The sequence below is a fragment of the Malus sylvestris genome, chromosome 14, assembly GCF_916048215.2.
Source record: "Malus sylvestris chromosome 14, drMalSylv7.2, whole genome shotgun sequence".
In the NCBI taxonomy this organism is placed as follows: Eukaryota; Viridiplantae; Streptophyta; class Magnoliopsida; order Rosales; family Rosaceae; genus Malus; species Malus sylvestris.
In genome coordinates this window covers 18,269,678-18,282,576 of record NC_062273.1, presented here as the reverse complement: position 1 = coordinate 18,282,576, position 12,899 = coordinate 18,269,678, and the positions used below count along the sequence as shown (strand labels likewise).

The 12,899-nt window shown below is 35.6% G+C and overlaps 1 protein-coding gene across 1 annotated transcript; it reads right to left on the bottom strand.

The window, feature by feature from the left end:
* Positions 1 to 10,806: 10,806 nt before the first annotated feature.
* LOC126598588 (uncharacterized) lies at positions 10,807 to 12,166 on the bottom strand. Its single transcript, XM_050264958.1, has one exon. The coding sequence runs from the start codon at positions 11,884 to 11,886 to the stop codon at positions 10,942 to 10,944; it is 945 nt and encodes a 314-aa protein (XP_050120915.1). The 5' UTR covers positions 11,887 to 12,166; the 3' UTR covers positions 10,807 to 10,941.
* Positions 12,167 to 12,899: the final 733 nt, after the last annotated feature.

Below are 12,899 nucleotides of genomic sequence, written 5' to 3'. Positions count from 1 at the left end.
CCTTAATGGCAGACAGCCAAGCCGGGCCGATTATCAGCAAGATGGAGAATGGGCTGGCTAAGCCTAAAGCCCAAAGTTCAATGGGGAAGCAAGTAGGCAACGTGAGGACTGACGCTAAGTTAACCGTTGGGCCAATCAGCACAAGAACCGATTGCATCAACCATATGGGCATGCCGAGCCCATCAGAAGATAGCGTTCTGGAAAACAGTTGGGACCCAGACAATAGAGGCCAGCAGCTTTCATTATTAAATTTGATTTCGTCCCAAGAACAATCCGATGATCTAAGTAAAATTGGCACTGCGTTCACAGCATTCATTAACCAAGATTCTGGATGGATAATTGACTTTGGGGCTACAGACCATATGACATATGATGAATCCTTGTTTCACTACTTAACCGAGTCAACCAAGTGAGCAGTGGTCACAACAACAAGGTTAAGAGAATCTGGTTATGGCATCGGCAACTAGGACATGCATCTTTTGGTTATTTAAGAAAATTACTTTAGTCTTTATTTAATGGCGTTTCAAACTCTGATTTTCAGTGTCAGGATTGCATTCTTACAAAAAGTTATCGTACTTCTTACCACTTGAGTATCAATAAAAGATCAGTGCCCTTTGAGTTAATTCACTCTGATGTATGAGGTCCCTCACCAATTGCGACACGCCATGATATTCAGTGGTTTGTTACCTTTGTAGATGATTGCACCATAATGACTTGGCTCTATACCATGAAACAGAAGAGTGACGTTGGGCAAATTTTCCAACAGTTTTATCGGATATTGGAAATCAATTTTCTCTTCCTATCAAAGTCATGAGATCTAATAATGGTGGAGAATATCTTAATTCTGAACTACCATAATTTTTCGCAGAGCATGACATACTTCACGAGACTACTTGTCCTCAAACTCCTCCACAAAATGGTGTGGCAAAACTTAAGAACAGACATATCTTGAAAACTACACGGGCACTTCTAATTGGGGCTCATGTTCCTCATGCCTATTGGGTGGATGCAGTTACGTATTCCGTTTATCTTCTTAATCGAATTGCCCTCTCAAGTTCACAACTTCCGAACTCCCATGGAAATTTTGACGGATTATGTCACTCTACCTTCTTCTCTCCAATTATCACCTCGCATATTTGGATGTGTGGCTTATGTGCATCTTCACAAGAATCAACGAAGTAAATTAGATATATGTGTTGTTCGTTGTGTATTTCTGGGATTTAATAGCCAACAAAAGGGATATCGATGTTACCATCCATCTACTAAGCAATTCTATGTCACAATGGATGTCACGTTTTCTGAAACCGAGATGTTTTTCATCTCTGTTCAAACCCATTGTACTCTTCAGGAAGAGTTGAATAGTAAATACGAAGACTACAGTTGGTTTGATGTTCCACATGAACGAGGCAGTTGGCATGGTCCTAGTAGTACAGCCCAGACCGAGACTAAAGACTTAGGTGTTATGAGCAACCCACCTGACCGCGCCTTACCAGAGGGTCGCGACACATCAATTCAAAGCCCAATAGTAGGCCACGAGATAGCAGTTCAGAGCCTAGTAGTGGCCAACGACATAACAAGCCAAAGCCTTGTAGATCTTGACCGTGAAACCCCTGATCGAGAGATAGCTCATGCAGTGTCGAATTAGTAGGCCTACACCATTTATAGATGCAGTATAAGGTAATAGGTCTGCGAGTGATACTGAGACTGTGCAAACAGAAAATAACCCTCATTCTCCTCCACTAGTACACGTTCATGTCCCCGCGGATATCCAAGAGGTACGTTCTCATACTCCAGATATTGTTGAAAATTCCTATATTTTACCTCATAGGCAAAACCGTGGGAAACCACCTAACAAGTTTTCTCCTGAAGGAAAAGTGAGATATGCAATTGCACAATATGTGTCCACTCAACGACTATCACCCAAGTACCAAGTCATGGCGAATCAAATGGCTGGGATTAAAATTCCAACAAAAGTGGAAGAGGCCTTGCAAGACCCCCGTTGGGTAGAAGCCATAGGAGTAGAAATGGAAGCCTTATAAAGAAACGAAACGTGGAATGTAGTGTCACTACCACAAAGGAAGAGATCAATGGGATGTAAATGGGTGTTCACCATAAAGCACAAGGTGGATGGGTCCATTAACAAATACAAGGGAAGATTGGTAGCTAAATGGCACACACAGACATGTGAAGTTGACTACCAAGAAACGTTTGCTCCGGTCGCAAATATGAATATTATTCGAGTCCTTTTATCTTTAGTAGCTAACCTAGACTGGCCTTTGAAACAGTTCGATGTGAAGAATGCTTTCTTACATGTAGATCTGGAAGAAAAAGTATACATGGATCTTCCACCAAGATATGAAACACCAAATGAAGCAGGGAAAGTATGTAGACTCTGAAAGGCTCTCTACGGACTCAAACAATCACCCAAAACATGTTTTGGAAGGTTCACTAAAACAGTGAAAAAGTACGACTATAAATAGGGAAATGCAGACCACACCATGTTCATGAAACGCATGTGAGGTCAAGTTACTTTGTTAATTATCTATGTGGATGATATAGTAGTTACTGGTGATAACACAGAAGAGATAAAAAGGCTGCAGAGGTATCTTTCATCAGAATTTGAGATGAAGGATCTATGAGGCTTGAAATACTTCTTAGGCATTGAAGTTGCTCGTTCTCGTGATGGTATTTACTTGTCTCAGCGGAAGTATGTTCTTGATTTTCTTTCTGAAACTGGAATGTTGGCTTGTAAACCAGTTGAAATTCCCATTGTGTAGAATCATCACCTGACGATATACCAGGATCAAGTTCCTACCAATAAAGAAAGATATCAGAGATTGGTAGGACGTTTGATTTACCTATCACTTACACGTCCGGATATTGTGTATGCAATTAGTGTTGTAAGTCAGTTCATGCATGCTCCTAGTGAGGATCGCATGGCAGCAATGATGCGTATACTGAGTTATTTGAAAGGTGTACTGGGTAGAGGACTGATCTTCAAGAAGCATAGACATATGGAGGTAAAGGGGTATATTGATGCTGATTGGGCAGGAAACATTACTGATCGCTCCACATCAGGCTACTTCACATTCGTAGCAGGAAATCTGGTAACTTCGAGAAGCAAGAAGCAAAATGTAGTGCCTAGATCCATGGCCGAGGCAGAGTACAAAGGCATGGCACATGAAATTTGTGAATTGTTATGGCTCAAGATTCTTCTCACTGAGATTGGGTTCAAGCCTCAATGAACTATGTTATTATACTGCAACAATCAAGCTGCAAGAGAAATAGCCAATAATCTTGTTTAACATGATTGTACAAAGCATGTGGAGGTAGATGGACACTTCATCAAATTGAGGTTAGATGTCAAATTGATTGATATTCCATACTTGAGGTCTGAAGACAATTAGCAGATGTGTTAACTCATGCGATTTCAGCAAAGGTGTTTCAAGACTCACTTGACAAGTTGGGCTTAGGAGATATCTATGCACCAACTTAAGGGGGAGTGTTGGTGTGAGTCAACCATTTAGTTTAGGAATGTAATCCTATAATTTATTCCTTGTATAATTGGGATTCTTATTTCCTATTATGTGGGATATTGTACAACTATATATTTACCTCCTAGAAAGAAGAATAAACATACAATTCAAACCCTAAACACTTTTATCTCTTTCACCGCCGTCTGTTGTCGGCAAGTCGCCGAAGATTGTAGAGAAACCCAAAAAATGATCAGAGTCCTCCCTAGTTCGATGTTTAACAAATTCTAAGCCAAAGTTCATTAATACAACTCAAATAACATGCAGGAGCTTACCCCACATATTAGAGGTTGAAAATTAAGAAAGTGCGGCAAGTTGCCGGAGATTGTAGAGAAACCCAAAAAATGATCAGAGGCCTCCTTTGTTCGATGTTTAACAAATTCCAAGCCAAAGTTCATTAATACAACTCAATTAACATGCAAGAGCTTACCCACATATTAGAGGTTGAAAATTAAGAAAGTGCGTCTAGACCCACTTAGGTGTCCGCCTAACCCGCTTAACCCATCTAGGCACCCCGCCTAGGTTGCGACTCTTACTTACACAAAAAATCAATAACTTTCATTTTGCGTTTTAAGAGACTTGTTGAATACTTGGATAAGCACTCAATTTATGCTTGTACCCCATATTTTCAATATGCTCAATACTTTATTATTTACATGTCATTTTATTTTACAATTTATATATCATAATATAATTCTGTGTGTTTTTTAGGTATAAATAGGTACTTATTTATACAATATACAACAAATTTACTTAAATCCGTCTAGGCTGCCTAGGCTTTAGGCCCCAGCCCGCCGTCCGACTAGCGTCGTCTAGCGTCTTTTAGAACCTTGATATTTTCAATAGAGCAGTTCACGAGTCTGAGAGAATTTTACAAATTTTCTACTTCTATTTTTGTTTAGTTACGCTTTTTTTATCTTTTTTCTTTTTTGTCTTTTTTTTTAAATTATGTGTTTCTTTTTCTTTATATATATATATATATATTTTTTTTTTTGTATGATATACGGCCTTTTAAACTTTTTTTTTTTTTTTTTTTTTTTGAAAATCTAAGAAAAGTAATTTGGCGACTTTCTTTTTATTTCTTCCGCCCAACTAAATAGATATCATGTATGTTTATTCTCACATGCACTTAAATTCATGGTTGTGGTTGGTGACAGCTGCATAATTCTAATCATGGGGGTCCTATGTAAAAGAAAATAGTGCCCCATTGCACAATTTTTTTTAGGATTTTCAATTCGACATCGAGCACTTTGTGTGCATGTCGTTCTATGCCAAGTTATTATGTGCTTGTACTAACATATGTCGACATCTGGTTAGTGTTCTTGAGTGATCTTAGTGATTTTTTTCGAGATCCGTTGTTGAGTGATATTGAGATGTGCCAAACAGGCATTTTATTGAACATTTAGTGAGTACAACAGGATCTTATACGAGACATTCGAAGGGTTCTCGAAGGGTTCCTGGAGAACATTCGCCAGTTATTTCTCCGATCAGTCAGATCACCATATGGATTCATCTCTGGTAGTGGAATAAGCCTGTCATGAAGATTCTTCTTTTACAGCAGACATCCAAGTTATATGGTACAATTGTAATTACATTGATAATATCGTCAAATATTAGCATAATATTATAAATGTAGATCAGAACTCGATACCGAAGTATTCTTTAGTTGAATATGTTGAGTTAAACTACTAACAACAAAAATGAGTGTTTTTTACTTTTTTTGATCATTTCATAAAGGATAATGTTTGGGAAACCAAAATTTTAAATCAGATTTACAAACCAAATCATATGGTTGTTGATGATTTGATTATTACTTAGGGGTTGATTAACCGACTTACATCATATTGGTGACACATTATTTAGTTTGTAAATTTGGTTTAAAATTTTAGTTCTTCAACATGGAGTATGATTTTCTTCCTTTCTATTCTCATTCCCTTCTCTTCGCTTCTCTTACACTTTATTTTTTGTCTTATTATCTTTGAAAAAAATCAATATAAGATGTTAACGTAGTTTAATCGGAACCATTTAAAATAGAAGTGGAGGAAAAGGGAAAGAGATTGAGAATGAAGAACCCTCCTCCGTCCAACATATGCTGCTTTGGAAATGAGAGCTTTTCTCGCTTAAGCACGTGGATTTTACCCAAAGGCTGCATCTGGGCTCTGTGAATAGACAAATCGATGCAAACGACGTGAACGGCGATATTAAAAGTGAATATTAACGTATTTGGTACCTAATAAAAATAAGTTTTAAAAAAGAACTTTGTTCTTACTAGTTCGGGTTTGAGAAGGATGAAAAACCCAATCTTGCTCGAAATACTTGTTGAATTTTGGGGAATTAAAATGATTTTGTTGGCCTAATAAATAAAATAACTTTCTTCATTCGTTGCTTTCTTTTCAGTTTTATTAAGGTATGAAACTTGGGATTTAAAACAGACTCTCATTTGGAGACATAGTAAAGAAACACAAGACTTTTATTTCAACAAAAGAAAAGAAAAAGGAATTTTAAAGAGCGGTTTAGTAACCATTTTGCTTCTTCTTTTTTTTTTTTCCACATTTTGCGCAAGTTACAGAGAAAACTGCATAGAAAAAAATGACGATTGGAAGTGTGCATGAAGGATGATGGGGAGATGCAAAATAGAGTAGAAAAAAAGAAACCAAAACCCATTTTGTACTCTTACCATCGGAGACTTATAGCTCAACTAGTTAAAACGTCTACCCTATGACGGTTATCATGGATTTAAATATTTCTCCCTCAATATCGTATGTACAAGCCAATATACCGAAATTTGAAATTTTGAAGTGAGTACTTGGCCAATTTATAGGTTGTTCATTTACTCACCTTGTCACAAGATCTGATGAACACCCTTAGGAGAGAATCCTACTCCTTTTAAGCTACTTAGTACTACGGTCTAGTAGTATTCTTCTTTATTTGTAAGTGAGAGGTTTTATGTTTAATTCTCGCTAAAGATAAATTTGAACGATATTATTGCTAACCCATTGTGAGGCAAACCCACCCTCTTTTCTTAATGTAGATAATATCGTTTGTTAAAAAAAAAAAAGTCTGATGAACACCCGTTTTAGGAGGGACACCCCAACCGTTGGTCTGATACTGCTAGGTCATTTAAGAGGCTTTACCGATCTAGAGGACAGAGGTTGTGTCACGAATGGCCTTGTATACATAAAACCTGGCCCAATTTCCATCCAACATGGAAGCCTTCCAGCCCCACTCCATTATACTCATTAAGTCGATATCATTATCTCCCTTTATTTTGGGGCCCATCACATCATCCATAACCAATCATGATAAATCATTAAGAGTGAGCTAAGCTTCATATTAGGATTTAAATTTACCTTTTGCGTGAATCAAAATTAAAATATCTCATTTATAAGTAAAGAGAAATATCATCATTAAACTAAAGTACTAAGTGTCTCGAGTCTTATTTTTGAGTTTTGTGTCTAGCACTTAAAAAAAACTAGCTCATAATTTTTTTTTTGAACAAACGATAATATTTACACTAAAGAGGAGAGGAGCAACTAGCACATAATTTTAAATATGCTATAATCCTAAATAGTTGTTTGTATCATAATTGACGGAGCTAAGAATGTCATTGCGGCCGACTAGAAGCAACACTGCAAATAGCAGGCACTGATTGATACCTGTATGAAAATATTATTTTTGAAAGTGTTGAATGGCACAAATAGACTACTAAATTACAGGCGTTTACCAAAAAAAATAAAAAATAAAATAAAATTATAGGCACAAGTGAACTATCCTAAATGCAATATTTTTTTTAACAACGATATTATCTACACTAAAGAGAAGGGGGTTAGTATAGCCTCATAATGGGTTAGCAATAATTTGGTTTAAATTTGTCTTTGGCAAGAATCGAACCGAAGACCTCTCACTTACAAGTAAAGAGGAATATCAGTACTAAGCGGCTCCTGAACAGAAATTTTGGCATCCATAAAAATCATAGTTACATTAGGGACCAGTGGCAATCTTCTTTATGTTCAATAGAGAATGATCTGCATTAGTATGTAATCATCTTTTTGTTGTAGTTGTATAAACTAAACTACATATTAAAGGGTAAAATGAATAATATCATGATTGACTTTTTAATATAAAAATGTGATTTTTCGTTAAAGTGAACAGTACCGAGAGCTTTTTGTTAAACTTCCCTTTATATTATAAATGGTCAATTGACCTACACCGTCAAAATGGTCCTTGAAATTGAAAATTTATCAATATAATCCCTGAAAACAGGTGTCACAAATCAATATGGTCCTTATATCACAATTCCGTCAAAACTTATGTTATGTTCTGATGTAGCACATAAATTGGCCCCACAAGATATAAGAGTTTTTATCACAAATTGTCCCTACATTTGACCCACACCATCAAAATGGTTCCTGAAATTGAAAATCTATCAACATGGTCCTTGAAAATAGGTGTTGCCAATCAATGTGTCATCTTATCACAATTCTGTAATCTTCTGTTATGTGTTGATGTGGATTTAATAATTAATTAAAAAAGTCAAAAAGCGGTTTTTGCACAAAGAGCTCAAGGCAGAGCTAACCATTCTCCACGTCACCAAGATCACCGAGGGAGCGCCTAACAAGCTCTCCAAGATTAAAGTTGTGAGGTTGTCGATCGCCCAAATATTAACCGTACAGTCACAACAGTCGTCACCAATCCAAGCTATCACCAAAGATAGTCTTAATCCTTGTCCAATTCGATTAAGGGTGTCGAAAGGTGTGAAAATGAGTGTCTTAAGTTTTTTTTTTTTTTTTTTTTTTTTTGTTCTGGAGAAAAGACGATGAAGGCTACCATAGATGGAGGTAGAATAGTATGGATTGGGATCGGAGGTGATTGCGCGACTGAGTTTCTAGATTGACAACTTTTTTAATTAATTATTAAATTATTAGACATATTTCTAATTTATTTTTTATTTAGTTAGATTTGTGGGCCCATTTATGTGTCAACTCAACACATAACAAAATTTTTGACATAATTATGACTAAAGGACCACACTGATTTGAGACATCTATTTTCAATGACTACATTGATCGATTTTCAATTTTAGGGACCATTTTGATGGTATAGGTTAATTTTAGGGACCATTTGTGATTAAAAAAAAAAGACTTGTGAGATCCATTTATTTGTCACATTAGCACATAACAGATTTTTTTGCAGAATTGTGACGGAATGATCACATTGATTTGTAACACCTATTTTTAAGAACTACATTGATTTGTAACACCTATTTTTAAGAACCACATTGATCGATTATCAATTTTAGGGATCATCTTGATGGTGTAGGTCAATTTCAATGACCATTTGTGATAAAAACCCTTAATATAACTTCTTTTGTCAATAAAAAAAAACTAATGAAATTACTATTATAACCTTTAAGACATAACTGGAAAAAAAATATTAGAAGAGGAAAAAAATATGGGTATTAAAGTAATTTCACACAACAAGTATTTACCCTTTTTTTTTCAACCTCACAAATATGTCTCTCTATCACTACCCACTAAACTCATTCTCTCTCTTTCTCTCTTTCTCTATCCTTAACTGCCAACCCCTTTTTTCAAACGCTTGCCAATCGCCTTAAAAAAATAACTCCTCCCATCAAAAAATTGAAAACAATATTTATGAAAAATAAAATTATATTTCTCACACAGAATATGTGTGGCATTTGCTAGTAATTATATCATAATTTCTAGAAATATAATTATGAATATGAATGTAGGGATGAATTCTAGGCCTGTATTCCACACATCACGTTTTATGTTCAATTCTTGTTGTTGGTGAATCACACCATGGTGGCTAGAAGGAGGCTGAAATGGCTCTGTGAATCTTTCCAGCCTTCAGAAGGGTGTACTGTTGTGGCGAAATTACCAGCTGATCTCCTTTTTAAAAAGAAGAATATGAATGTGCCTATAGCGTTAGTGTACTTGTGCGTATACAAAATGAACGTAATCAAAATATTAAAATTTGAATTCAGTGTAACATTTGGTTTTAATGAAACTAACAATTTTATTGAAGGATGAAAATCTAAATGGCTTCTTTGTTTGGGTAATGCAGAGAGACCAAATATTTAAATCAAATTTTGTAAACCAAATAATATAGATGTTGATGATTGAATTATTATTTAAGTGTTGATTAACATGCTTATTTTCTACTGATAACATATTATTTGATTTGTAAATTTAGTTCAAAAATTGATCTTCCTAACTTTATTTTGTTTTCTAGTGTTATCATCATCATTCATCATTCATCATCATCATCATCTCATTAGGTCCCTCCTCAGCAAGTATTGTATTCGAACCGCTTAGATTGACAGAGACATTGGATAAATGCATTTCACCAACTAAGTATCTCCATCACCAAGTTCTAATGTTATTTTGTAGTCCTATCTGTAAAATATCATGGATTGTGTCCTTTTTCAAACATGCACCGTCGCAGCCACGGAAGTGGGGAGCAACTTGTATAAAATTAGTTTATCGTTTTGTGGTGTCATGAACTATAATTTAACATTACATTATGGTGTCATGAACTATAATTTAACATTACATTACAAGAAAGTACACATAATATTATATTATTATTATAATTAGACTGAAAGATTATGATGACTGAATTGACTCTATTCTCCAAGCAGACCCGTACTAAATTAACAAGCTAAACAAAACCCGGATTATTAGAGGTTGTGTTATCAATGTAAGAAAATAGCTACTTCACAAAAGCAAAAGTTAAGAGTGCGCAACCTAATAGTTTAGGGTTTAGGTTGAACAATAACCTAAAAGTTGAAAATATTAGTGCGGTGTTACCAACTAACTGACGCCCGTATATATATATATTTATATTCATATATATTTTTGGTTTAAGAGATATCTATCATGTTGTCACTCTCATATATATATAATATGTTAATTAATTTTATTGTAACCATAAATTTGACCAAGGCACACATATATTGACCAAATATGGTAATTAACCATGATTAAAATTGTCATAGTTGCTAATTAACCCCTAAACGACATGATAAATTGATAAATGATAGATTGGATTTTAGTACAATATATAATACAAAGAAAAACTAATAAAAATAATTTGAAAATTTTGAGTTTTAACGATAAGGACAAAATAAAAAATAAAATAAATAGTATCATGATTGATTTTTTAGTATAAAAATATGATTTTTCGTTAAAATAAACAGTAACATACACTTTTAGTTAAAGTTCTCATAATACAATCTATATACATATCCTTAGAAAAAGACTATATTATATTCATATGAAAAAGGTAAAAACGTATTACATACGGACACACACACACATATACGTCTGCAAAAATTCGTATTTATTCATATTCTACAGCTATATCTAATAAAAGTATTAATTAATTAAGCACATGAAATACCAATATTAGCAGTCCTCGAAGCTGTAAATCGCTCTGATCCCGTTCTTCTTACGAACGCCCCAATCTCTGGGGAGAGACCACCGAAATCAAACTCGTGAGGAACCATTTCTGGAATTGTCGTAAGTGCACCTGTCGTGTTGTACACAACGTAAAATCCATCCTTGGTATTTGCTTGATGATGATCTTGGACTTTAAAAACGACACCAGAATTGTTACTGTTACTTGGTTTGGTATTAGGCTTGAACACAGAGCGCAGGAGCTTTTGAATCGAACGGGAGAGCTTGTTTGATGAGGGTTTTTTGCTGGAGGCTGTGATGGCTGGTTGCGGCGGCGGAGGAGGAGCTCGGCGGTCGGATAGATGAGGCATTGACATGGTTCTGCATGATATGGCCGAGTCCAGTTGGCGTTTGAACGAGTCGAGCTCGAACGAGTCGTATAGTGAGCTGCCACAATCCCATACAGGCTTAAGCTTATTGGCTGCTACAACTTTGGGTTGATTTGCTTTGGAGTCTTGAGCTTTATTTTGATTCGAGGTGGGACGAGAGTCGAACCCTTGCTGCGAGCGTCGACGAGGGTTCGAGGATAAGTGCTCTTTGGCCCCAACGCTATAAGCTCCTCCTCCGTCCATTACTTTAGATTGGTTTATTGCTTTATGCTCTTGATCAATTTTCTTTTGATTCAGCTGAGGGGCAGGACGAGAGTTAAACTCTTGCTGTGAGCGCAGCCGTAGGTTTGAGGATAAATTCTCTTTAGCACTAACGCTATAAGCTCCTCCAACTTCCGTTGCTTTAGATTGAGTTATTACTTTGTGCTCTTGATCAGCTTTCTTTAGAAGGGCATAACGAGAGCCGAAGTCTTGATCTGATTTTCGACGCGGGGTTAAGGATAGGTGCTCCTTACCGCTCGAGCTATACACACCAACCTCCATCACTTTCTTGATTGGTCACAGAGAAAGATCTAGAGAAATAAAAAGTAGAGAGGAGGGGGGGGGGTGGTGGTGGCGGCGGCGGCGGTGGTAAGTTGAGAAGGTTTGAGAGAGAGGTTGTATATATGTAGTCGTTCGGGATTTGAAAAATGGTTGGTGAAGGATCAAACGCGTTAGTTATGAGTTTTATGGTGACATGAAAGTAAAAGAGGGAGATGAGGGTAGCTGCTTGCAAATTTCTATCTTCACGGCCTTCATACGTGGACCATTACTTTTACTTTCAGCCTTTTGCTGTGTGCAAACCTTTCCCAATATAAAGAGAGACTGAGTTGGCCTTTGACTTTTCTGTGTTTCATAGTTGCAGTTGTGTTATCATTAGTATTATGATCGTGATTATTATTAATATTTATTATTATTCATTACCAAAATGTGGGAAGCAAGAAATAGAAATCAAAGAAGAAAGAAATATGTTAACAATAAACAATCTTTTAAAGTTATGATCATATACGCTCAACGAAGCTTAATCAAGCTGTTTAGAACAGTTTGCTTCTTTTTTGCATCTAAGTTCGAATTTTTCTTAATGTAGTTTAAATGTATTTAGTGTAGAATGTCAAATCTTCCTTCTGTCTTGACAATTTGTTCCCCGGTCATTGAATGGCAAATGATTTTTAACTTCATAAAATAGTTGTTATGATTAGATATGGAAGGTAATGGAAGCAACTGGTGTGAGTATGACTACTTTTTCATTGTCTTTGTTCATACTAATCAGCAGAAGTATATATATATTATACATATATATTACCGTAATATATGTATTTACCAGTTTTTTTAATATCAATTTGCTGATTGGTATGTTGCATAGACTTTGTTTAGAGATTCCAGATCGAACTTTATTCAAGTAAATAATTGAACATGACATGCACGATCAATTAAAAAAGTCGTTTCTCTTGCTTAAGATAAAACGCCAATGCAAACCAATTTTCATTGCAAACAAAGGGACAAATAAATCATATTCG